We start from the raw sequence: 27,362 nt of genomic DNA, 5'->3' as shown, positions 1-27,362 counted from the left end.
GTACATAATGTTGCTGCTACAGTAATTATGACCGAAAAGAGCTTCTGGACATCAGAACTGGGATTACCTCAAATTGGACGAGGATTTCTTCGTCAATGAGTCAGACGCGAGGGATATACTACAGACACCCGGACCAGGAAAAGGAAAGGTTCCGCGGAAAGAGATCAGAATGCATTGTGAGGATCAGGTGACGAGTGGCTAATCTGCCCTTGACTTCTGTTCTGCTAGCTGACGTTGAATCACTGGGAAATAAATGGGACGAACTGAAAGCATGTATATCCTACCAAAGGGACATTAAAAAATGTAATATCTTGTGTTTCACCGAGTCGTGGCTGAACGACGACATTAAGAACATACAACTGCTGGGTTATACACACTATCGTCAGGACAGAACAGCAGCCTCTGGTAAGACACGGGCGGGGGCCTATGCATATTTGTAAACAATAGCTGGTGCAAGATATCTAAGGACGTCTCAAAGTTTTGCTCGCCTAAGGTAGAGTATCTCATGATAAACTGTAGACCACACTATCTACCTAGAGAGTTTTCATCTGTATTTTTCATAGCTCTCTACATACCAACACAGACCGAGGCTGGCACTAAAACCACACTCAATGAGCTTTATTCCGCCATAAGCAAACAGGAAAAGCCTCATCCAGAGGCGGCACTCCTAGTGGCCAAGGACTTTAATGCAGGGAAACTTCAATCAGTTTTACCTCATTTCTATAAGCATGTTAAAGGTGCAACCAGAGGGAAAAAAAGCTCTCCCTCCATTTAGCAAATCTGACCATAATTCTATCCTGCTGATTCCTGCTGACAAGCAAAAATTTACTTGGTCAATAAAACAGTGGTCAGATGAAGGAGATGCTAAACTACCGGACTGTTTTTCTAGCACAGACTGGAATATGTTCCAAGATTCTTCCGATGGCATTGAGGAGTATACCACATCAGTCACTGGCTTTATCAATAAGTGCATCAAGGACGTCGTCCCCACGGTGACTGTACATACATACCCCAACCAGAAGCCATGGATTACAGGCAGCATCTGCACTGAGCTAAAGGTTAGAGCAGCCGCTTTCAAGGAGCGGGACTCTAACCCTGAAGCTTATAAGAAATCCTTCTATGCCCTCCGACAAACCATCGAATCGTACTGCATCGTCTCCGACACTCGTCGGATGTGGCAGGGCTTGCAAACGATTACATAGTAATACTACAAAGGGAGTCCCTGTGCCTAAGAACACTAAGGTAACCTGCTAAATGACTACGGACCCGTAGCACTCACGTCTGTAGCCATGAAATTCTTTGAAAGGCTGGTCATGGCTCACATCAACACCATTGTCAAAGAAACCCTAGACCCACACCAATTGGCATACCGCCCCAACAGATCCACAGATGATGCAATCTCTATTGCACTCCACACTTTCCCACCTGGACAAAAGGAACACCTATGTGAGAATGTTATTCATTGACTACAGCTCAGCGTTAAACACCATAGATGTCGCAATTGTAAATGAGAACGTATTCTCAACTTGCCTACCTGGTTAGTTAAAGGTCAAATTAAATGAAATAAAAAACAGAGCCCTTAAAGCTCATCACTAAGCTAAGGACCCTGGGACTAAACACCTCCCTCTGCAACTGACAGGCCGCCCCCAGGTGGTAAGGGTAGGTAACAACACATCTGCCATGCTGATCCTCAACGTGGGGGCCCCTCAGGGGTGCGTGCTAAGTCCCCTCCTGTACTCCCTGTTCACTCATGACTGCCCGGTCAGGCACGACTCCAACACCATCATTAAGTTTGCTGATGACACAACAGTGGTTGGCCTGATCACCGACAATGATGAGACAGGCTATAGGGAGGAGGTCAGAAACCTCACCGTGTGGTGCCAGGACAACAACCTATCCCTAAACATGATCAAGACAAAGGAGATGATTGTGGACTATAGGAAACTAACATGGTCCTAGCACACCAAGACAGTCGTGAAGAGGGCACTACAAAACCTATTCCCCCTCAGGAGACTGAAAAGATTTGGAATGGGTCCTCAGATCCTCATCGAGAACATCCTGACGGGTTGCATCACTGCCTGGTATGGCAACTGCTCGGCCTCCGACTGCAAGGCACTACAGTGGGTAGGTGTGTATTCGGCGCATTTGACAAATAAAATGTGATTTGATTTCATTTGAAGGGAGAAGCTTGCTTTGTATCCCAGCTTGACAGTCAGCTCCCTACCAGTACAGTACTTTAGCAGTATCTTTACAGATTTGTGTGTGTGCGTATGTTAGCTTTCAACTAATTGCATGACATTACCAAGACTAATTATTGCTGTAGTGTTTCTGCATATTCACTCTGGCTCTGTGTGTACACAGTGGATGCAGATTTAATGGCAACCCCATCCCCTACAGTGCACTACTTTTGACCAGGGCCCATATGGCTTTTGTCAAAAGTAGCACACTATATGCGGAATAGGAAATAGTGTATAGGGTGCCATCTGGGACACAAACAGTGATTCACATTTAGCCCTGTTCTGCAATCCAAATGCCGATGGCTCTAGGTGTTCCATTTAATCTGGATGGGAGACAGACAGCCTGAGGGTCAATATTTAAAAGGCTCTGTGTGCTAGTACAGTAGCTCAATGTTGCACAAGGCGGGATAGATGGGGAGGGAGAGTGATAGAGAGAGTGGAGAGAGAGAGAGAGGAAGAGAGGGAGATAGAGGGAGAGAGTATGTCTGCCTGCCTGTACACTACCGGTCAAAAGTTGTAGAACACCTACTCATTCAAGGGATTTTCTTTATTTAGTCTATTTTCCACATTGTAGAATAATCGTGAAGACATCAAAACTAATAAATAACACATATGGAATCATGTGGTAACCAAAAAAAGTGTTGTTCCAACAAATCTAGATATATTTTATATTTGAGATTCTTCAACTAGCCAGCCTCTTGGGACTCTGGACAAAAGTTGTGCACTATGTATAGGGACTGTCAAATATAATCAATCAATCAAACCTCCTCACTTCTCTAACCATATTATGCACGGCTGTTGACCTTTTGGAGGAGAAAACCGGTCTTCCTCACTATACCCACTGCTTTCTCATAGGGGGCCAAAGGGACATTTGAGGTTAATAGCCAAAAGGTATGTTCTCCTTTGTGAAAGAGATATGTTAACCTCAATCGGACAACCATATAGGTTAAAAAAGGTTTAAAAGGACATGGATGGATCTCTTTCGGTTCAGGTACCTACAAGTAAATGTCCTTTGTTGACCTTCTCATTTTAAAAGGGTTTTGTCAGGTGGACTCTTGTCTTGTTCATAAGCTGCCCTTTCAGAGTTATGTCCTACTATCCAGGTCTGTACCCAAACAATTTGAACTTCTACTTTTAAAAATCCACCTCTCTAAAAACAAGTCTCTCAACGTTGCCGCCTGCTATAGACCACCCTCTGTCCCCAGCTGTGCTCTGGACACCATATGTAAACTGGTTGCCCCCCATCTATCTTCAGAGCTCGTGCTGCAAGGCGACCTAAACTGGAACATGCTTAACACACGAGCCATCCTACATTCTAAGCTTGATGCCCTCAATCTCACACAAATTATCAATGAACCTACCAGGTAGCTCCCCAAAGCTGTAAACACGGGAACCCTCATAGATATATTTATTTATTTTTATTTTTATTTCACCTTTATTTAACCAGGTAGGCTAGTTGAGAACAAGTTCTCATTTGTAACTGTGACCTGGCCAAGATAAAGCGTAGCAATTAGACACATACAACAACACAGAGTTACACATGGAATAAACAAAATATACAGTCAATAATACAGTAAAACAAAAGAAAACAAAAATAATTTCAATAAGCATTTTTCTACGGCTGGCCATGCTTTCCACCTGGCTACCCCTACCCCGGTCAACAGCACTGCACCCTCCGCAGCAACTCGCCCAAGCCTTCCCCATTTCTCCCTCTCCCAAATCCAGTCAGCTGATGTTCTGAAAGAGCTGCAAAATCTGGACCCCTACAAATCAGCCGGGCTAGACAATCTGGACCTTTTCTTTCTAAAGTTATCTGCCGAAATTGTTGCCACCCCTATTACTAGCCTGTTCCACCTCTCTTTCGTGTCGTCTGAGATTCCCAAAGATTGGAAAGCAGCTGCGATCATTCCCCTCTTCAAAGGGGGGGTCACTCTTGACCCAAACTGCTACAGACCTATATCTATCCTACCCTGTCTTTCTAAGGTCTTCGAAAGCCAAGTCAACAAACAGATTACCGACCATTTCGAATCTCACCATACCCTCTCCGATATGCAATCTGGTTTCAGAGCTGGTCATGGGTGCATCTCAGCCACGCTCAAGGTCTTAACCGCCATCGATAAGAAACATTAGAGTGCAGCCGTATTCATTGATCTGGCCAAGGCTTTCGACTCTGTCAACCACCACATCCTCGGCAGACTCGACAGCCTTGGTTTCTCAAATGATTGCCTTGCCTGGTTCACCAACTACTACTCTGATAGAGTTCAGTGTGTCAAATCGGAGGGTCTGCTGTCCGGACCTCTGGCAGTCTCTATGGGGGTGCCACAGGGTTCAATTCTTGGACCGACTCTTCTCTGTATACATCAATGATGTCGCTCTTTCTGCTGATGAGTCTCTGATCTTCCTCTATGCAGACGACACCATTCTGTATACTTCTGGCCTTTCTTTGGACACTGTGTTAACAACCCTCCAGGCAAGCTTCAATGCCATACAACTCTCCTTCCGTGGCCTCCAATTGCTCTTAAATACAAGTAAAACTAAATGCATGCTCTTCAACCAATCGCTGCCTGCATGTCACGGTCTGACCATCGTTCGTATGTGTTTTCCTTGTTTTAGTGTTGGTCAGGACTTGAGCTGGGTGGGCATTCTATGTTGTGTGTCTGGTTTGTCTATTTCTATGTTTTGCCTAACATCGTTCTCAATCAGAGGCAGGTGTTAATCATTGTCTCTGATTGGGAACCATATTTAGGTAGCCTGTTTTGTGTTGGGTTTTGTGGGTGATTGTCCTTAGTGTCTTTGGTCCTGTCTCTGTGTTAGTTTACGCAAGTATAGGCTGTTTCGGTTTTCGTTACGTTTGTTACGTTATTTGTTTTGTAGTGTTTATAATTGATTCGTGTTTTACATTTGTTTATTAAACATGGATCGCAATCTACACGCTGCATGTTGGTCCGACTCTCCTTCACCACAAGAAAGCCGTTACACTGCACCTGCCCGCCTGTCCAACATCACTACTCTGGACGGCTCTGACGTAGAATACGTGGACAACTACAAATACCTAGGTGTCTGGTTAAACTCTCCTTCCAGACCCACATCAAACATTTCCAATCCAAAGTTAAATCTAGAATTGGCTTCCTATTTCGCAACAAAGCATCCTTCACTCATGCTGCCAAACATACCCTTGTAAAACTGACCATCCTACCAATCCTCGACTTCGGCGATGTCATTTATAAAATAGCCTCCAATACCCTACTCAACAAATTGGATGCAGTCTATCACAGTGCCATCCGTTTTGTCACCAAAGCCCCATATACTACCCATCATTGCGACCTGTACACTCTCGTTGGCTAGCCTTCGCTTCATACTCGTCGCCAAACCCACTGGCTCCATGTCATCTACAAGACCCTGCTAGGTAAAGTCCCCCCTTATCTCAGCTCGCTGGTCAACATAGCATTACCCACCTGTAGCACGCGCTCCAGCAGGTATATCTCTCTGGTCACCCCCAAAACCAATTCTTTCTTTGGCCGCCTCTCCTTCCAGTTCTCTGCTGCCAATGATTGGAACGAACTACAAAAATCTCTGAAACTGGAAACACTTATCTCCCTCACTAGCTTTAAGCACCAGCTGTCAGAGCAGCTCACAGATTACTGCACCTGCCCACCTATAATTTAGCCCAAACAACTACCTCTTTCCCTACTGTATTTATTTTATTTATTTATTTTGCACCCCATTATTTTTATTTCTACTTTGCACATTCTTCCACTGCAAATCTACCATTCCAGTGTTTTACTTGCTATATTGTATTTGCTTTGCCACCATGGCCTTTTTTTGCCTTTACCCCCCTTATCTCACCTCATTTGCTCACATTGTATATAGACTTGTTTCTACTGTATTATCGACTGTATGTTTGTTTTACTCCATGTGTAACTCTGTGTCGCAATTGTAAATGAGAACTTGTTCTCAACTAGCCTACCTGGTTAAATAAAGGTGAAATAAAAATATATTAAAAATATTTTTAAAACTCTGGCCTTCTCCTTCTCCAGTGTCAGCTCTAGTGCCACATTGCGCAATAACCTCAGCTAGCCTTTGTCTATCTGTTTGCTCCTACGAAAGGCGGGGGAGAGAGCGGGGCTCAACCAGCCCTTTTTCATTTGGGAAGGTTTGGTCATGGCTTGACCTCGGCAGGCCACTGCAGGCCTTACTCTGAGGGACAGGGAATATCAACACTAAATACCAAAAACGTCATTCAAAGTTCCCAAGAGTCAAAGCAGAGAGGTGAAACTGAACACACTGAGACTAAAAATACATTCTATGTGGATTGGTTAACTTCTACTGATTAGTATCATTTGCCTGCTCCTTCTCCAAAGGTCACTGTGTGGGATTCATTTGCTTTGGTAGAGAAAGAGTTGGCAGAAACGAGAATAGGATAGACAGAGTAACATGATAAGACTATTTGATTATTTTATTTTTTTAAGAATAGGAGAGATGTTTTCGGAGTCTTTGGTCGTGTTTCTCGTCACCTTCCCCTTGGACTGGAGTGCTGGTTGATTCTGTGAGTGATGAAAATTAATTTGGCCTGGGTAGGTGAGGAAGCGGGAGCATGCTACGTGTGCTGCCGTCTGACATACTACATTCTCTCTGATCAGGGGCTAGGCGTTGGAGGGAGGGGAACTCTGAGGAGAGGGAGAGAAGGATCGTTTGATGCAAAATGGAATCACAAAATAAAATGGATGGGGAAAGTTGAAAAAAGTAAGAGTGAAGACCCAAGGCTAGTGGAACAGTCGAATCCACAGTGCAATGCTTTCTACAATGTGCCGTACACGCCATAATCTAATTGTCCAATGTTAAATATAATATTCTCTCAACGTACATTTGACTAAATCATATATCTGACACGTAAATATACACATCTACCCTCCTACACATCAACAAACAGCCTTCTCTTTTGATCGCATCGCTCATTTGTGAATAGATTCTCATCCCAGCCCAGCCCAGTCCGGCCCAGTCCAGAGAGGGGAGAAGACAGATACTGACCCAGTCTGAAGACACCAGGGCTGCATTCAAAATGACACCCTATTCCCTATAAAGTGCACTACTTTTGACAGGAGCCCTATTGTCCCTATATTGGGAATAGGGTGCCATTTGGGATGCAGACCAGGACTGATCCAGGACTGATCTACCCTGTCATCACACATGCCCATCTCCTGAAGAGTTCCATTACTGACATAAATGTGTGTGCACTGTGGATGTGTGTGTGGGTGCGTGCGTGTGTGTGTGCGTGCATGTACGTGCATGAACCCTACGCCCTGCCCTGTGTATGCTCCTACAGGAGTGTGAGAATATGTGTGTGTGTGTGTGTTTCTCTGTGTATGTGTGTCCAGCCGTTGCATTGCCTAACATATAGTGTCTCCGTCCACAGGCTGGGGCTGTGTAGTATAGTGTAGCAGGAATCAATCATGAACGAGCAGCTTCAGGAGAGCACACACACACACTGACTGGCAGAGGGCAATTTGTCTCATTAAACTGTTGCCTACCTACTGGAATCAAATTAGCTTCGCTCTTTTTGCTTTCTGAAAGCCGAACTGTTTTCCATAAAAAGCAGAGTAGATCGAATTACCATAACATGTAACTTTGTAGAGAAGATAACAGTGGCACAGTAGAGAGAGAGGTTGGAATTTACTGAACAAGAGCCCCTGCCATTGCATTCTTATCCAGATATTTGGAGGTTCTAGCCAGTAACCAACATGTTATGGTTCACTTTGGATATACATTTCTGTGCCATGCTCCCCCCTGTCAGATGGTTATCTAGCACACATCCATGATAATTAACAGAGTATTTTGCTGTTATGTAACCTACTACCACCTTACAATCGGGGGATTTCCTAAATTTCACATTGGACCCGAACAATATGGTCTCTGTTTTCCAAGGTGAAGTGACAGCTTATAGCCATTTACTGACATTCAGAAGTTCAGCACTGAGGGCTTTCTCAACCCCATTTCTGTCTTTGTGGGAAACCAGCAGTGCAGAATCATCTGCATAGAGGAAACAGTCACATGTAGAGGCAGATTTCAGATCATTTATATACAACAGAAAAGAAAGTGGACCCACTACACTCCCTTGGGGTATCCCGCAGTTCAAGATTTGGGGTTTTGACAGGGTCCCATCCACATCCGCCATCTGTTTTCTTCCTTGCCAATAAGAGCTAACCCATTTTCCCTCCACCAACTTCCTTCCTGATGTGATCAGTTAGATATAGTCAGCAAGTGTCGGTGGAACGGGATTTCCTAAAGCCAGATTGGAGCTCATATAGCAGGTTATGTAAGGAAATATAAACTCTCAATCTGCTCGAACATAATATTTTCCATGACCTTCAATATCATACAGGATAACAGGATTGAGACAGGCCGATAGTTTCAATGATCTAACTTATTCACTTTTTGTTGCTGTTGAGGAATGACACTTGCAAGTTTTAGTTCACTGGGAAAAAACCCTAGTTCAATAGACAGATTTAAAGTGTGAATTACAAAGGGGGTGATAATTACCACAGCATCCCTTATAAATCTGTCAGGAATGTTGTCAAGGCCAGTTGCTTTGGAAGGGTCAAGTTCTTTCAGCTTCTTTAGCACAGTTGACTCAGACACTTTTTAATATTCCCCCCCTTTTCTCTCCAATTGGTAGTAGTTACGTCTTGTCTCATCGCTGCAACTCCCGTACGGCCTTGGGAGAGGCGAAGAGTCGAGAGTCACGCGTCCTCTGAAACACAACCCAACCAAGCCGCACTGCTTCTTGACATAATGCACATCCAACCTGGAAGCCAGCCGCACCAAAGTGTCAGAGGAAACAGCGCACACCAAGCGACCTGGTCAGCATGCACTGCGCCCGACCCGCCACAGGAGTCGCTAGTGCACGATGAGACAAGGATATCCCTGCCGGCCAAACCCTCCCTAACCAGGGACGACACTGGGCCAATTGTGCGCCACCCCATGGGCCTCTCGGTCGCGGCTGGCTGCGACAGAGCCTGGGCTCCAACCCAGAATCTCCGGTGGCACAGCTAGCACTGCGATGCAGTGCCTTAGACCACTGCGCCACCTGGGAGGCCCCGACTCAGACACTTTTTCAAATGAAAAAACATCTACTTGAATCCCCTGCTGTGAGTAAAACTGCTGGACTTGACTCTCCCCATGACAACCTGAATGACAAGGTAACTTGCTAACTAATATATTAGCTATAGTTGTAACAAAGCTATTCAGACTGTCTGCAACCACAGTCTTGTTTGATGTTACCTTTCCTCCAATGTCTAAACTAAGATTTTGGGCTTTGGTCTTTAATCTGTTACTGTTACCTAACAGCTTCAGACACTTCAGATTTGTAACCTAATTTCTTATAGTTTACAAAAAAATATAATCTGCCCTGGATTTCAGAAGTCCAGAAAGCGTTCATTTCTATGCTTAACTGCCTTTCAAACATTATCGTTTATCCATGCTTCTCTTCTTTACTTAATTCAACAACAACAACAAAAATCTGGAGCCTGCTTGACTACAACATCTGAAAATAATGATTTAAAATGGCCCCAGGCATTTTCCACCTCACTGCATTTTAATACAGCAGACCAGTCCAACTTGCTCAAACAATTAACAAAAACATCTGCAATATAGTTCTTCTATAGACCTCATTTGTATTGAGTTGAGTAATTGAGTACAATTACAAAAGTTTTGATGAACCGTCCTTATACAGATCATGATGGCATGATCACTGAGGCCATAGTTTACAACCCCGCTGTTTGACATCCTTGATCTATCTGACACCCAACACGAGGTCAATGATCGTTTGGGTAGAAGGACAGACCCTGTTGGGCTCATTAACCAGCTGATGTAAAGAAAACAGATGACAACAATTCTTAAGAGCTTTAATAGTAGCATTGTCGGGGGCGCTAGAGAGCGTGCTATGGAGTAGATGTGCTTCGCTAGAGCTCCGCTCCATTTTGAAACAAATTAGTATTTATCTTAACCTCTCACAACCTATATCTTCAAACAAATATGACAAAGGGAAAAGGCACCAGAGAAGTGAGCGCTAAACAAGATAACTTGAATGAGATTTCAACGTCGCCAACCCACGAGGAGTTAGCTGAAGAGGCTAGCTTCCAAGAGTCCCCCACAGAGCCTACGCAAAGTGACATACTGGCTGCCATAAACTCACTAAGCAAGAAGGTGGACACAAGGCTGGCTGATATCTCAAAGAGTATTGAGACTTTGGCCGAAACTGTGAAGGCAACTAAGGGAAGGGTGCATGAGGTTGAGCAGACGACAGTCGATCACGAGGCCAGGCTACAGGACATAGAGAAACAGTGCGCAACGTTCAAAAATGACAACAAAACCCTGAAAGCCTGACTGGAAATGCTCGAGTCGCATTCAAGACGCCAGAACATCCGAATATGTGGCATCCAGGAGGACACTGAGAAAGGGAAACCCACTGAATTTGTCTCAGAGCTGATACCGGCCCTGCTGGGGAGTGAACACTTCAAAACGGCCATCCTGATCGACCGCGCACACAGATCTCAGGCAACGAAGCCGGCCAAGGGCGGGCCACCAAGGCCATTCGTTGTACGGCTGCACTATCCCCAGACCAGGGATCTCATCCTCAAGCTGGCAAGTCAAAAGTTCCCCCTTAACTTCCCCTTAACTTCAACGGAGCCAGGGTGGCTTTCTACCCAGATCTTACCTTGGAGGTGAGGAACCAACGGAAAGAGTATGATGAGGTACGCAACAAATGCAGGGTGGCCAACATCCGATATGGATTCCTCTTCCCAGCCCGGTTTAAGGTGACAGTCGAAGGATCAACACGTACGTTTGACAACCCAAAAGAGGCCGATCTGTTCTTGACAAGCAAGCTCCCTGGCTGAGGATACAGAACGGCTGTGTCAGCCAGCTAAATGACCAAATACAGGCCAGGAATGCGTTTGAATTTCCGGCCTATGTCTTTTCGATTAGAAGATCAGAAATTGGGACTTATATGATAGGTGAGATGTTGTGGCTAATATAGCATTGTTTAGCATTTCATGTTTTAGCGCCACTCACCCCCTAACGTGAGAGTTAAGTGTTATTTAATATTAGCGTATATGCGGAGCATCTATAGACGACGAGTTAGTTCAAGCTGTATGTCTAGACACCCTAAGGTTTGTGTGTTAGCCAAGGAGTGCTTCGTTTGGGGAAGTCACTCAGTAAAGGGACGGGAGGGGGGACGGGGTATGTGTGTTAGCCAAGGAGTGCTTCGTTTGGGGAAGTCACTCAGTAAAGGGACGGGAGGGGGGACGGGGTATGTGTGTTAGCCAAGGAGTGCTTCGTTTGGGGAAGTCACTCAGTAAAGTGACGGGAGGGGGGACGGGTATGTGTGTTAGCCAAGGAGTGCTTCGTTTGGGGAAGTCACTCAGTAAAGGGACGGGAGGGGGGACGGGGTATGTGTGTTAGCCAAGGAGTGCTTCGTTTGGGGAAGTCACTCAGTAAAGGGACGGGAGGGGGGATGGGGTATGTGTGTTAGCCAAGGAGTGCTTCGTTTGGGGAAGTCACTCAGAAAAGTGACGGGAGGGGGGACGGGGTCTGTGTTTTATGTTCACGTTTATTATTAGTACAGGTGGCATGACAAGGTCCCGCACGGCAGGATGTTTTTCTTCTGAGTTTTGTATGACAGCAACAATTTGCTCTAAAATAAGAAAAGCCACATAGTGACAGAGCACAGAGTAGACCAGGTGGAATAAAGATAGTCAGCTGGAACTGTAATGGCTTAGGGGTGAAACGAGCTAAGGTTTTTTCTCATCTTAAATCACTGGGTGCTGACAATGTTTCTTCAAGAAACTCATATTAAACACTCCGCTCAGGCCAAGCTACGAGTCGGCTGGATCGGTCAGATATACCAGTCTAACTTTGATGCAAAAGCGAGAGGGGTAGCAATCCTGATAAGGAAAAACATTCCGTTTCTTTACTCATCCTCGATTTCAGACCCTAATGGTCGGTATATTATTGTGGCTGGTACACTGAATTCGAAACCAGTAACCTTGGTCAATTTATATGGACCCAACTTCGATGATCCATTATTTTTTCAAAGGGTGTTTAAGGACATACCAAATATCTCGGATACAGGTGTTATTGTTGGAGGGGACTTTAACTGTACGTTAGATCCTCTTTTAGATAAACAGCTATCAAGGTCACTTCAACAATCAAATGCCAGTGTATGTCTAAATACATTGATGACAAACCTGAACATTGTCGATATTTGGAGACTGACGCACCCAACAGACAGGGATTACTCTTTCTTTTCATCAGTTCATAAATCTTATTCCAGAATTGACTATTTTTTGTTGGACTCCAAACTAATTTCAGCAGCTGAGTCGGTTACCTATCACCCTATTCTAATTATGGACCACTCTCCTGTGTCCATGGTGCTGAAACTCGACAATATGTCGACAGGTCGGCGACCGTGGCGCTTAGACGCATACCTGCTGAAAGATGAGGCTTTTTGTCAGGATTTGAAGGAGCAGATTGCCTTTTTCCTCGGAACTAACGACACGGGGGATGTTGACGACTCCATTCCCTTTGGGAATCTCTAAAGGCTGTGATTAGAGGTTACATTATTTCTTATACATCAGAGAGGAAGAAGCACGCCAATACTAGGCTAAGAGAAATTGAAAGAGAGTTAGGGGAACAGGAGAACGTTTTTAGGACGAATTCCTCGTATACAGTCCTTGAGAAGATCACAAAGTTAAAATATGAATACAATACCATCCTTTCGAAACGGGTGGGCTCTTTACTTGCTAGAACGCAACAAAGTTATTTTGAACTGGGTGACAAACCACATAAATTATTAGCAAGACAGATAAAGCATGTACAGGCATCTAGAGCTATTCACAAAATAAAAGACAAGAAGGGTAAAATAGTAACAGATCCGCAGGATATTAATAAATGCTTTGCGCAGTTTTACTCAGAGCTATACCGATCAAAATGCGATGCTACTGATCCACAAACTATGGAACGCTTTCTCGCTGAATGTGAACTTCCTAAACTAGACAGGGGGGCAGCTGCTGCACTCAATGCAGGGATAACTTTAGAGGAAATTAACACCGCGATAGCACAATTTCTAAACAGCAAGGCCCCTGGGCCCGATGGATATGAAATAGAATTATATAAGAAGTACTGCGCCAGTCTATCTCCACTTATGTTGCGAATGTTTAAACAATCCAAAGAAAATGCCAAACTCCCGCAAACACTGTATGAGGCTACAATAGCACTGATCTTGAAAAAAAGATAGAGATTCCATGGAGATGTCGTCTTATCGCCCGTGTCGTTACTCCCCATAGAAAACAAGGTGTTGACAAAGATATTGGCAAACCGATTGAAAACATATATTTCTGACATCATACACCCTGACCAGACAGGCTTTATCCCGGGCCGACATATACACTACAATTTGAGACGTCTTTTCAACGTAATGTATCACGATCATAAGGTTGAGGCCGTGGTAATAGCTCTTGATGCAGAGAAGGCGTTTGATCGGATTGAGTGGAAGTTTATGATGTCGGTTCTGGAGCACTTCGGGTTCGAAAAGGAATTTATTAATAGGATAAGATTTATTTATGCACACCCAATGGCGTCCGTGGTAACCAATCAAGAAATGTCGCAGTCATTCCGCTTGTTCAAGGGATGCCGACAGGGGTGCCCTATTTCGCCTGCTCTCTTCGCTATAGCCATGGAACCCCTTGCTACTCGCATTCGGGCATGTGCCGATATAGCTTCTGTTAAAATAAAGGACACACAGCACAAAATTTCCCTATATGCAGACGATGTTCTTTTGTTTTTGTCCAAAACGAAAACTTCTATTCCACCCTTACTTAACTTGATAAACACATTTGCCTTCTCTGGCTACAAGATAAACTGGCAAAAAAGTGAGTTGATGCCAATATCACGGCCTGTGGATATGCAATTTCTGCAATCTACCCCGTTTAGAACAGTGATGGACAAGTTCACAAGCCTTGGCATTGTAGTGACAAGAGACCTTGATCAGCTATTGAAAGCGAATTGGGACATGAAAATATATCAGCTTAAACAAAATATAGATTTTTGGAAAACTCTGCCTATCTCCTTGGTTGGTCGTATAAACGCTATTAAAATGGTTGTCCTACCCAGGTTTCTTTACCTCTTCCAATGTCTACCCAATTTCATACCACAAAGCTATTTTAAGAAACTGGATTCAATAGTAACTCCATTTTTATGGGATAACAAGGCAGCCAGAATTTCAAAGAAGCATTTATGCAAGTACAAAATAGAGGGGGGCTTTGGCCTTCCTCACTTTAAACTGTATTATTGGGCTGCTGTCTTTCTGGAGGGAAAGTTTACCTGCGATGAGACAGAATAATATGCCTTCAAGGCTTTTGATTGAGCAGGCCTCCTGTCAACGTTCCTCACTCCCTGCACTTGTTAATAGCCCATCATATGTGAAAAAATCCACTTATGACTCTAATTTGTCATACGCTTAGGATCTGGAAACAGATTAGGTATTTTCTTAACATACCCACTGTATACATTGACAGCCCGATTTGCCTGAATCATGCTTTCCACCCTGCATTGGATGATATGGTGTTTTCACAGTGGAGGGAGAAGGGGCTCACAACAATTGGTAATCTATACATAGATGGTCAGTTAGCTTCATTTCAACAATTACAGTTCAACATGCCAACAACACATTTTTTCAGATACCTCCAAATCAGGAATTTCGTAAGGACACATACCCCACAGTATGGCATGAAGCCAAATAGTCCTACATTAGATAGCGTGATCCTTGTCAAACCCCATTCAAAAGGGTCGGTCTCTAGACTGTATGATGTGCTACAGGCCCACATAAATGTATCCACAGACACCATTAAAAGGGCTTGGGAACAAGAAATTGGGTCAGAAATCTCAGATGAGGACTGGGTAGAAGCTCTCAGGAATATAAACCACAGTTCAGTGAATGCCAGACACAACCTTGTACAGTTTAAGGTGATACACAGGTTACATTACTCAAAAGTTAAACTGCATAAAATATTCCCGGACACCTCACCACTGTGTGAGAGGTGCAAGCAGGATGAGGGGACGTTGACCCACTTATTCTGGACATGTCCTAAGTTACATGTTTACTGGGCTCTCATTTTTGATTACTTATCTAGAGCCTTTGATAGAGTTCTAGCCCCAGACCCATTGACCGCTCTGTCTGGTACAGTTGATGGGAATAACCACGAAGGGAAAGCTGTCTCTCTTTGTACTCTATGAGCCAAAAGGCTCATATTGCAATTTTGGAAACTGGAGACTGTACCTACCTTTGAAATGTGGTTACGGGATTTAGGGAATGTGGAATATGGAAAAGATACGATACAATACCTCCAATAGAAGTCCAATGTTTTACAAAATATGGCAGCCGACACTGGATAAATGGTCTAGTCCCGCTTCATAACTGGGTTGACGATCTGCTGCTACTCTGTGCTGTACTCCACTCAATATTTATTTTTGGCTTAACTACACTGCTTGTAATGACTATATGCTGTCTTCTTATACATGTACCACCTAATAGGATTTTGTTTTATTTTGTGTATGTGTGAGTTAAGTTTTGTTTTGTCCTCTAAATTGTCCATCCCATTCAACAGTACAATGAATGTCATTGTTAGTATTGCTGTCTTTTTTATAAAATGTTTTATTGTAAAATAATAAACATATTATACATTTTTTTTAAACAGTAACATTGTCCTTTTTGAGCATGTCTGTATTAAAATGTCAATCACCATTGACAATAAACTTTGATTTACCAAAATATGTACAGTTGGAGTCTCCTCCAACAATTCATAACACTGGTCTGGTCTGGTGGTCTGTGAACAGGTTCCCGACTATAATGGGTTTGCATTTTGGTAATAGAATGTCCAACCACACAGCTTCAGTCTCGTCACGGCTTTAATCTGACCTATGGTTGAACCCAATATTTGATCTTACATAAATATGAACTCCCCCGCCTTTGAGATTGCGGTCTCTTCAAATTACTACATCATTTACAACTTCAATCTCAGCGTTGTTTAAAAAAAAAATCAAACCCGTCTAGCCATGTTTGGGGGAGCAAAGCCCTCCCACCTTACAGTTACCGGAGAGGAGACTAATTTCCTCGATCTTGGGAAGAAGGCTTCTAACGTTGAGATGAAGGATGCGTCGTCCTCTCGTAGAATCTTCTCTGGAGTCAAGTTCTCCTCCGCTGTTGGAACTGTCAGACAGAATTGAGACGAGTGTTGACTCCCTGCAGTCCAATTGCAGCTGTGAAGCTCCAGGGTTCGCGCTCCAGGGTTCGCCCTCGCACCTGACACCGGGGGGGGGGTTGCCGTTCAGGTCCCCTGCCCCTATCCCAGTTTCGCTCCACGTCCATTCGGCACAACAGACCGTCTCGTCTGGGGCCTCTCTCTGCATCCTCTCCTGGTCGCCGCGCTCGGACAGCAGAGAGAAGTGGGAGGATGAGGTTGGTTGCCATGATCAAAGTCTGCAAATTCTCTATTTATTATTCATACCTGAAAGAGAGGGCTCCTACCCTTCTGCCCTTCTCCATTGTAGCATGCCGCTGCTCCAATAGATTTATCACTAGAAAATGGGCCAGGGCATTGATGAACATTTCCAGACAGTAACAGGCATAGGGTAATTATGAGGTTTCCACCATCAATTTGGCATTTCCCTCTGACCTTAATCGCCCTTTTGGAGGGACTGTGGCAATTGGGATATACGAACGTGTTAATAGGGCGTATTTCCCGTTCCAGCTGCAATCTTGGATGTCGATCATGTATTTCCGGACTTATAGATATGTTTGTTCTGTATAGCCAATGACCACATGAGTTGCCTGTACAGCACCATAACAGATCTGGGACCAGGCTATATATTCACCACCATTTGAAAAAGGTTTATCAAATAAATTCAATGTGATGTTTAGGCTTTGCATTTGATATATGTAAGCAAGTGTTGCCCTCACCTACATTACAGGTGTTGAGTGACAGGCGTATAGACATGCTTGCAATTCTCAATCTCGACCACATGGGGTCACTATAATACAAATGAAATTCAGCTACCGGTCTACCTGTGGGCTATATACAGCACATCATACCCTGTAATGGTGTCTGCATCACTTGAGGTTGGTGGCACATTAATCGGGGACAACGGGCTACCAAATACCAAATACCATTTGATGCCAATCCATTTGCTCCGTTCCAGCCATTATTATGAGCCGTTCTGCCCTAAGCAGCCTCCTGTGGTCTGCACTTGAAAAACGAGAACGTGGCAACAGTACTGTTTGTCCATCTTGAGACGCCGTGGAAATTCAAGTAAGATATAATAAATCTGTCATTCATTTTCATGTTTTTGCAGAGGAGATCTAAGTCGCACCATTTTACATCTAACTACGATGTTTGGTGCAGGTGTTTCTCAAGTGAAAAAAACGTGAATGACAACAAAGACTTAATTGAAGAATCCCTACTGTTGAGCAATCACCGACAGAAGGGGAGTAGACTTCGGCTATCAGACTTCGGCTTACCTCGACAAAAATGTAGTGCACAAACAGCCGAGAAAAAACTCTTGCCGTAGAACAAAAAGAGAAAAAACGTCACAAAATGTTGTCACAATACATGTACAAACTGTTTCCGGACTGTTCCGGGTGGGAAGCATGCAGATGCCTTAACAGTACCACAAACCAAATGGTATGCTAGACAACCTAAAGGTTAACACACAAGTGATATTATTTTGTTGCCCTACAACCTAATAAAAACGAAATAAAAACAACCACTTTACAGTTCAGGCATAATACACTCACGATACCGAATGCTATCAGATAAATTCAACAAAAACACATTAAACGCTGCTCATGTATTCAAAGCCACGCTTCTAACTATAATGTCAATAATACGTGCCCAATCAATCAAACCAATGACATTAGACGTTATGACTTTTTCAATAGTCCCCCTCAAAATATATTGCCTGCTTGTTAGTATGTAACTTAAACAAGGTGGCAGGTAGCCTAGCGGTTAAGAACGTCGGGCCAGTAACCAAAAGGTTGTGGGTTTGAATTGTGAAAGGCAAGGCACTGAATTGCGATTGAGAAAGGCACTTCATTCTAGTTGCTCTGGATAAGAGCATCTGCTAAATGGCAAAATATTTCACGAAGAATGTTGAATTGCGTTTTAATTTAATCAAAGACCTGTTGACTTTCAGGTAGAAAGCATAAGTCCATGTATTGTCAGTACAAAAATAAACGGCAAGTAGCCTAGTGGTTAGAGTTGTTGGACTAGTAATTGTAAAGGCTTGCGAGATCAAATCCCCCAAGCTGACAAGGTAAACATCTGTTGTTCTGCCCCTGAAAATGGCAGTTAACCCACTGTTCCTAGGCTGTCATTGAAAATATGAATTTGTTCTTAACTGACTTGCCTAGTTAAATAAAGGTCAAATTTAAAAAACAGTCCCTCTGAAATTTCACAGTATGTGCCGGGGCCCTTATTCATAAAGTCTGTCTGAGTGTTGATCTATGGTCAGTTTGGCCTTTTAGATCATAATAAATAAGATGACATGGACATTGGGGAGCTGATCCTAGATCAGCACTCCTACTCTGAGATGGGCACTGCTCTAGAATTACATCCACTTTTATCAGTTATCTGTCTACGGTGTATTTATAGTCCTTGGCCACTAGGTGACAGTCTTTAGTCATATTTCTCTAAGCAGCAGAAACCATTCTGGAATATACTATTCTGGAATGTCCACGCAAGTAATAATATTTAGGAACATCCTTGTAAATGATGTATTCCTCCAGTGCTGGCAGTGTGTGTACTGAAAGGGAAGTTAAATTAAAGACCACCTACAGAGATGAATGAAAACAGCAGGGTTGCATGGCACCCTATTCCCTATATAGTGCTCATAGGGCTCTGATCAAAAGCAGTACACTAGATAGGACACACACAATAATGCACATTGACTTATCTGCTGAGGTGGCATTTTGTTTTAAAGCTTGTAAATGACCTGACCTCAGAGTAATCCTTTGTTCAAACAGCGACGTTTGAGCGATGCTCAGCCGTACGCAGGTGGATTTAGTCACCTGTCGAAGTTTCTGTCAATAACATCATCACAAAGAAAATAACAGACAATATGTACGTGTGGTATTGAAAGCTGTGCTGGGGAATCAAGAGACTGAAGGGATGAATGTGGGAAAGTCAGTCACACACACACACCTGAGGTGGGAAACGGAAGTGTGTTGCGTGTGCCCGTGTGTGTTGTGCGTGTGTGGGTGTGTCTCTGTGTGTATGCGTGTGTTAGTACGCCTGTGTGACTCTCTCCCTTTGCAAATGTTAGCTGAATAATTCACGGTCTGATGTAATCGTCGGCTGCGGTTTGCAGGTAAGCAATTCATCATGTTGTATGTAATTAAAAGGGTGTCGAAAAACTGTGTTGTGAATGCCGAGATAACAGAGACAACCCAAGCAGTTTGTCGAAAAAGAAGGCAAAAGTCTCTCTGAATCCATATCTTTAAAGGCTTTGGGGACGCGTGATGACGGAAGGTGAGTGTATATCACTGGACAGTTTCAGTGGTAACGTTAGTCAGTGGCATTCACTGTTCTGTCTCTCTGTGCAAGCCCACGGGTGAATCGTACAGTGGAGTAGATCAAGTTCAAAGTACTCTGTACAACTGTCAAACACTCAGATGTGTTCACCTGAAAAGTGTGTCAACACCATACAAGAATCCGTTTCAAATACGCTTAGCCAAAACGGTTGCCCTTTTTTTGGGGAAAACACATGGAGACAAGGCTAATACCTGTGATGTAGCCACAGAGCACAGAGACGAGGCAGCGGTCATTAAAAGATAGGAAGGGAAGGAAAGGTACCCACCTGGGCAACAGCCTTAGAAATACATCCCAGCCAGACCCACAGTCTTGCAGACTCCATAGAACTCCATACAACGCTTCCCGACTTTTATCATGGGGCTGGGGAGAGCGAAAGAGCGAAATAGGTTATGGTACTCACGTCAAACTCGTTGAGGGCCGCGGCCAGCTCGCCGATGCCAGCGTGGCCGTGCTTCTCGTCGCCGGGTGAGGTGGCCTGAGCGGCACTGCTGATGCCCCCGATGGCCTCCTGCACCTGCTTGAAGACGTAGTCGCGGTTGGCGCGCGTGGCCGCCACGTCCGGGTGGCGCAGGAAGGCCTGCGAGGCCGTGTAGAGCATGGTGGCGTTCTTCTTCAGGGCGCCGCGCGCAGCCGCCATTTCGTCCCGGCACTGGGGGTCTTTCAGCTCCTGAAGACGAGATGGGGGAGTTAGGAAATGTTATATACTGGTTAGGAAATGTTGTATACTGGTTAGGAAATGTATACTGTTTAGGAAATGTTATATACTGGTTAGGAAATGTTATATACTGGTCAGGAATGCTATATACCAGTTAGGAAATGTTGGTTACTGGTTAGGAAATGTATACTGTTTAGGAAATGTTATATACTGGTTAGGAAATGTTATATGCTGGTTAGGAAATGTTATATACTGGTCAGGAATGCTATATACCGGTTAGGAAATGTATACTGTTTAGAAATGTTATATACTGGTTAGGAAATGTTATACTGTTAAGGAAATGTTGTATACTGTTTAGGAAATGTTATATACTGGTTAGGAAATGTTATATACTGGTTAGGAAATGTTATATATTGTTTAGGAAATGTATACTGGTTAGGACATGTATACTGTTTAGGAAATGTTATATACTGATTAGGAAATGTTATATACTGGTTATGAAATGTTATATACTGGTTATGAAATGTATACTGTTTAGGAAATGTTATATACTGGTTAGGAAATGTATACTGTTTAGGAAATGTATACTGGTTAGGAAATGTTCCATACTGGTTAGGAAATGTTATATACTGGTCAGGAAATGTTATATACTGGTCAGGAAATGTTATATCCTGTTTAGGAAATGTTATATACTGGTTAGGAAATGTTATATACTGGTTAGGAAATGTATACCGTTTAGGAAATGTTATACACTGGTTAGGAAATGTTATACACTGGTTAGGAAATGTTATACACTGGTTAGGAAATGTTATATACTGGTCAGGAAATGTTATATCCTGTTTAGGAAATGTTATATACTGGTTAGGAAATGTTATATACTGGTTAGGAAATGTATACCGTTTAGGAAATGTTATACACTGGTTAGGAAATGTATACTGTTTAGGAAATGTTATACACTGAGTATATAAAACATTAAGGACACCTGCTCTGTCCATGACAAAGACTGACCAGGTGAATCCAGGTGAAAGCTACGATCCCTTATTGATGTCACTTGTTAAATCCACTTCAATCAGTGTAGACGAAGGGGAGGAGACCGGTTAAAGATGGATTTTTAAGCCTTGAGACAATATAGACATGGAGTGTGAGGGTTAATGGGCATGACTAAAGGAACAGGGTATGGTAATAGGACTGCAACACTGCTGGGTTTTTCACGCTCAACAGTTTCCCTGTGTGTATCAAGAACGGTCCACCACCCCAAAGGACATCCAGCCAACCTGACACAACTGTGTGAAGCATTGGAGTCAACGTGGGCCAGCATCCCTGTGGAACGCTTTCCAATGAAAGTGGTTCTGCTGGCAAAATGGGGGGGGTGCAACTCAATATTAGAGCAGTGTTTCTAATGTTTGTTACACTCAGTGTATATTGGTTAGGAAAGGTTGTCTACTGTTCAGGAAATGTTATAAACTGGTTAGGAAATGTTATATTGCTTAGGAAACGTTGTATACGTGTTAGGACATGCTACACATACTCAGGCCAGACGTCAGCACAGGTTATATAGTAAACCTGCAGAATTATACTAACATACATAACTCATTTGACTTTTGTTTTGTAGCAGTATTGGAATTGATTTGAAAAGTTTGAAGTACTGAAACTTTGTTCAAAGGGTAACTACCACTTGGCTCGAAATCCTTTAGAGAGAATTTGACATCTAGCCTGACTCTCGAGATACAATCCAAACGAAGGCTGAATATTTAATTAAACTCACTCAAATTAATCGTCACATACCATTATTGTGGGCAAGAGATATGTGTCGATTGAAAGTTGAACCTTGAGGCTTTCAATTGCACGGGCTTCCTTCGATATGTCTACTCATATTCTATTCAAACCTCATAAAGCCTTGATAGGCAGACCTTCTTGATATGAAGAAAGTTATTTTATGTCAAGTCGGTCCCCTTGAACAGCGCACCTTGCGTGACCCAACAGTTCGACTGAGCGCATAACACATGATTTATTACAGATTTCCTGTCAAAACTCTACCTATGCATTATTAAGTGTTCTCACGTAACACTTCCTATTTAATTCTAAGAAAGCATTCCCTCAACGATGTGCCACTTCCAAAAAGTACCCAAACTTAGTGGAGCTTTAAGAAAGCACTCAAAGACATTTTCCCTGAATTCTAAATTATTATTCCATGGTCATGTTTAAGAGGCATTTCCAGCGACGGAGAGATGTGAGGCAATCAACCGAGAGACGGCAGCTCAACTCTTTCAGCATGTGTCCCAAATCACATCGGCCGGCTTCACTCTGGTCAGAGAGGTCCGTGATCTGACCGTCACAGGGAAACATCACGTCGGGAGCGTCTGCCTGCTTGTCAGAGACCAGTGGTGTAAATCGATCCCGGTAAGAAAGAGACTCTGTGCCCCAGACATTGAACTGCTGTCTGTGTCACTGCGACCTTACTATCTGCCCAGTGAGTTCCCCCAATTGTTTGTTACCGTTGTGTACATTCAAGGGAGAAGGGAGGGAGAAACCCACAGTTAAAACTACCTCAGGCCAACCTACTGTCGGCTCCTGGAGAGGGAGAAACCCACAGTTAAAACTACCTCAGGCCAACCTACTGTCGGCTCCTGGAGAGGGAGAAACCCACCGTTAAAACTACCTCAGGCCAACCTACTGTCGGCTCCTGGAGAGGGAGAAACCCACCGTTAAAACTACCTCAGGCCAACCTACTGTCGGCTCCTGGAGAGGGAGAAACCCACAGTTAAAACTGTCCAGATTGGAACGACAACAGTATCACTTGTCTCCAGGGGGTGGTTTGACTGTACTATGAGGGAGGTATTTGGTCTCCAGGGGGTGGTTTGACTGTACTATGTGGGAGGTATTTGGTCTCCAGGGGGTGGTTTGACTGTACTATGTGGGAGGTATTTGGTCTCCAGTGGGTGTTTTGACTGTACTACGTGGGAGGTATTTGGTCTCCAGGGGGTGGTTTGACTATACTATGTGGGAGGTATTTGGTCTCCAGGGGGTGTTTTGACTGTACTATGTGGGAGTAATTTGGTCTCCAGGGGGTGGTTTGACTATACTATATGGGAGGTATTTGGTCTCCAGGGGGTGTTTTGACTGTACTACGTGGGAAGTATTTGGTCTCCAGGGGGTGTTTTGACTGTACTATGTGGGAGGTATTTGGTCTCCAGGGGTGTTTTGACTGTACTATGTGGCAGGTATTTGGTCTCCAGGGGGTGTTTTGACTGTACTACGTGGGAAGTATTTGGTCTCCAGGGGGTGTTTTGACTGTACTATGTGGGAGGTATTTGGTCTCCAGGGGGTGTTTTGACTGTACTCTGTGGGAGGTATGAGGACAGCAGCTCGGATCTTGATGAACTCAGATGTTTCAGACTATGTAAACTTCTGTGTTGAGTCAGTTGTGCCAACTAAAACCAAAAATTCTTCACTACTTAATAGGAAGAAGGCAGTTCATGCTGAGGGTGATAGACAGGCTGAGATCAAAAGACAGATACTAGTGGACAAGGAGGCATACAAGCAAAGGGTGGAGAGGACCCTCTCCTCAGGAAACTCAAGAGTGGCCTGGCAAGGGATTAAATCCATGGCTAACGCTCCCAACATACAGTCTGCGGGGGGGAAACCAATGCTGTCCTTGGGAGACATGAGGGCCAGAACATGGTTTAATAAACTGAATGTTTTCTTCTCAAGATTTGAAAGCAGACAACTTTGTGTCGGAGGTAAAAAAACAAAAACAAATGGAAGCATCATTACAAGCCCAGGCCCAGACAAGTGGACAGGTGCTAAAGCACTGTGCTAAACAATTGGCTGACAATTGGCAGACATTTTCCAATCCTCCCTCGAAAAACTCAATAATTATACCAATTCCTAAAGCATCTCATCCCTCTGTGCTGAATGACTACCGCCATGTCGCCTTGACATCCTTAGTCATGAAATGCCTTGAGAAAATGATGAAAAGTCATGTTCTCAGCGCCACCGAGAATCTCCTCGACCCGTTTCAGTTTTCCTATCAGCCCCAGCAGAGGAGTTGATGATGGCATTCTTACTCTCCTCAACATGGTCTATAGACATCTAGAGGGTGCCAAATCCAATTTCAGGGTTCTGTTTGTTGACTTCTCTTCTGCCTTCAACACAATCCAGCCTTACATTCTGGCACAGAGACTCTTTCGGGACTTCTCCTTAAATGGGGGGCTAGTTTTGTGGTTGTTGGACTTCCTGAGCCAGCGGTCAAAAGTAGGTCCCCATGTGTCGGACATACACCAACACAGTAGACTTCAGGATGCGTACAACACCTACCTCTGTAACATCTATCAGAGGTCAGAACATAGAGATGGTAGAGGAATAGAGATATCTGGGTGTCGTCTTGGACAATAAGCTTCAGTGGAGTAAATGTACAGACCTGATCTACAAAAAGGGTCAATGAAGATTGTACTATACTGACTCTGTTTTACAAATCTTTCATTGAGAGTATTTTCACATTTTGTATTGTTTGATGGTGTGGCAATGCCACTGTCAGCCAGAGAAATATGCTGAGAAGGATTATCACCACAGCAAGCAGGGTACTTGGAGTCAAATGGACAGGCCTGGACGAGATCTTTAAGGTCAGGGCCCTCCGCAAGGCTCACAAAATCATTTTAGACCCAAGCCACCCCCTGTACCCGGACTTTGAACGGCAGGGAAAACAGAGACTGCGCCAGGTGTGATATCCCTCCTAAATATCACAGCTCAGGCTAATGTTTCTATGGGACCCAGTAAGGCCAGCAGGCTAATGTTCCTATAGACTCAGTAAGACCAGCAGGCTAATGTTTCTATGGGACCCAGTAAGGCCAGCAGGCTAATGTTCCTATAGACTCAGTAAGGCCAGCAGGCTAATGTTTCTATGGGACCCAGTAAGGCCAGCAGGCTAATGTTCCTATAGACTCAGTAAGACCAGCAGGCTAATGTTCCTATAGACTCAGTAAGACCAGCAGGCTAATGTTCCTATAGACTCAGTAAGACCAGCAGGCTAATGTTCCTATAGACTCAGTAAGACCAGCAGGCTAATGTTCCTATAGACTCAGTAAGACCAGCAGGCTAATGTTCCTATAGACTCAGTAAGACCAGCAGGCTAATGTTCCTATAGACTCAGTAAGACCAGCAGGCTAATGTTCCTATAGACTCAGTAAGGCCAGCAGGCTAATGTTCCTATAGACTCAGTAAGACCAGCAGGCTAATGTTCCTATAGACTCAGTAAGACCAGCAGGCTAATGTTCCTATAGACTCAGTAGGACCAGCAGGCTAATGTTCCTATAGACTCAGTAAGGCCAGCAGGCTAATGTTCCTATAGACTCAGTAAGACCAGCAGGCTAATGTTCCTTTAGACTCAGTAAGACCAGCAGGCTAATGTTCCTATAGACTCAGTAAGACCAGCAGGCTAATGTTCCTATAGACTCAGTAAGACCAGCAGGCTAATGTTCCTATAGACTCAGTAAGACCAGCAGGCTAATGTTCCTATACTCAGTAAGGCCAGCAGGCTAATGTTCCTATAGACTCAGTAAGACCAGCAGGCTAATGTTCCTATAGACTCAGTAAGACCAGCAGGCTAATGTTCCTATAGACTCAGTAAGACCAGCAGGCTAATGTTCCTATAGACTCAGTAAGGCCAGCAGGCTAATGTTCCTATAGACTCAGTAAGACCAGCAGGCTAATGTTCCTATAGACTCAGTAAGACCAGCAGGCTAATGTTCCTATAGACTCAGTAAGACCAGCAGGCTAATGTTCCTATAGACTCAGTAAGGCCAGCAGGCTAATGTTCCTATAGACTCAGTAAGACCAGCAGGCTAATGTTCCTATAGACTCAGTAAGACCAGCAGGCTAATGTTCCTATAGACTCAGTAAGACCAGCAGGCTAGTCTCTTTTTATTGTTATGTAACTGTTATGAAAGTTGTATTGCCAACCACTTTAAACGTCTACATGACACTGCAACAATATTTCCCCAAGGGGACAATAAAGTCAGGAAAGTATATAGTGCACTACTTTTGACCAGAGCTCTATGGGCCCTTGCTCAAAAGTATTGTGCCATTTGGGACGCAGCCTCAGTCATTCCTCAGTCAGAAACGGCGTGCTATGGCACAGTCACGGATACAGCTCAGCACTTAAACGTGTTTTTGGAGAAGGCGTTCAGTTATGACTGAGAGCCCAGCTCGGTGTTGAGAGTCGTTTCCCCCCCCCCTCCCTAGGCTAGCTATAGAGGCAGTGGTGTGATGTAGTGCCATGACTGTGTCTGCTTGCTCTGTGCGTGTGCGATATCCTGCTATGATAGAGAATCAGTGTTCTTGCTGTGTCTTTGGTAAGAGCCGAAGGGCTCTCTGTCTCGATCGGTTTTTAATGCGTCTGCCTCGCTACTGGTTTCCTCTTTAAACTTCCCCTGGCTGGACCTAATCGTCTCGAGGTTTAACACATCACTGATGGTTAGAGGTACAGGTGCTAGAGGTACAGGTGCTGGAGGTACAGGTGTGTGTGTGTCTGTGCGTATGTGTGTGTGAGCAGTCTCCTGCAATGCTTGGTTTCCCATTTATCTGTGATACGAGCTCAAGGAGCCTGGTGTGGAGTATGACATATTTAACTATTACCTGCTAGTGTGAGTGTGTTTGTGTTACCTGCTGTCTGCGGGCAGCCACATAGTTGAGCTTCACCATCTCCTTGCCAAACTCTTTGAAGCGGTTGGCAAGGTCCTGCTCGTTGGTGGCATTCTTCACTGCCTCCAGGGCCTCCTCCACCTGTCATATACACACACACACACACACACACACACACACAAATAGACA

General features: G+C 44.1%; 1 protein-coding gene across 1 annotated transcript in view; it reads right to left on the bottom strand.

Moving 5' to 3' along the window:
• LOC109894191 (catenin alpha-2) overlaps positions 1-27,362 on the bottom strand; it is a 690,086-nt gene that overhangs the window by 497,915 nt on the left and 164,809 nt on the right. Inside the window, 2 exon segments of the mRNA XM_020487470.2 lie at positions 20,280-20,546; positions 27,195-27,314. Coding sequence (XP_020343059.1) covers positions 20,280-20,546; positions 27,195-27,314 — 387 coding nt within the window.

This window comes from Oncorhynchus kisutch, linkage group LG7, assembly GCF_002021735.2.
Source record: "Oncorhynchus kisutch isolate 150728-3 linkage group LG7, Okis_V2, whole genome shotgun sequence".
Classification (NCBI taxonomy): Eukaryota; Metazoa; Chordata; class Actinopteri; order Salmoniformes; family Salmonidae; genus Oncorhynchus; species Oncorhynchus kisutch.
This window is presented reverse-complemented; position numbering and strand designations above follow the sequence as displayed.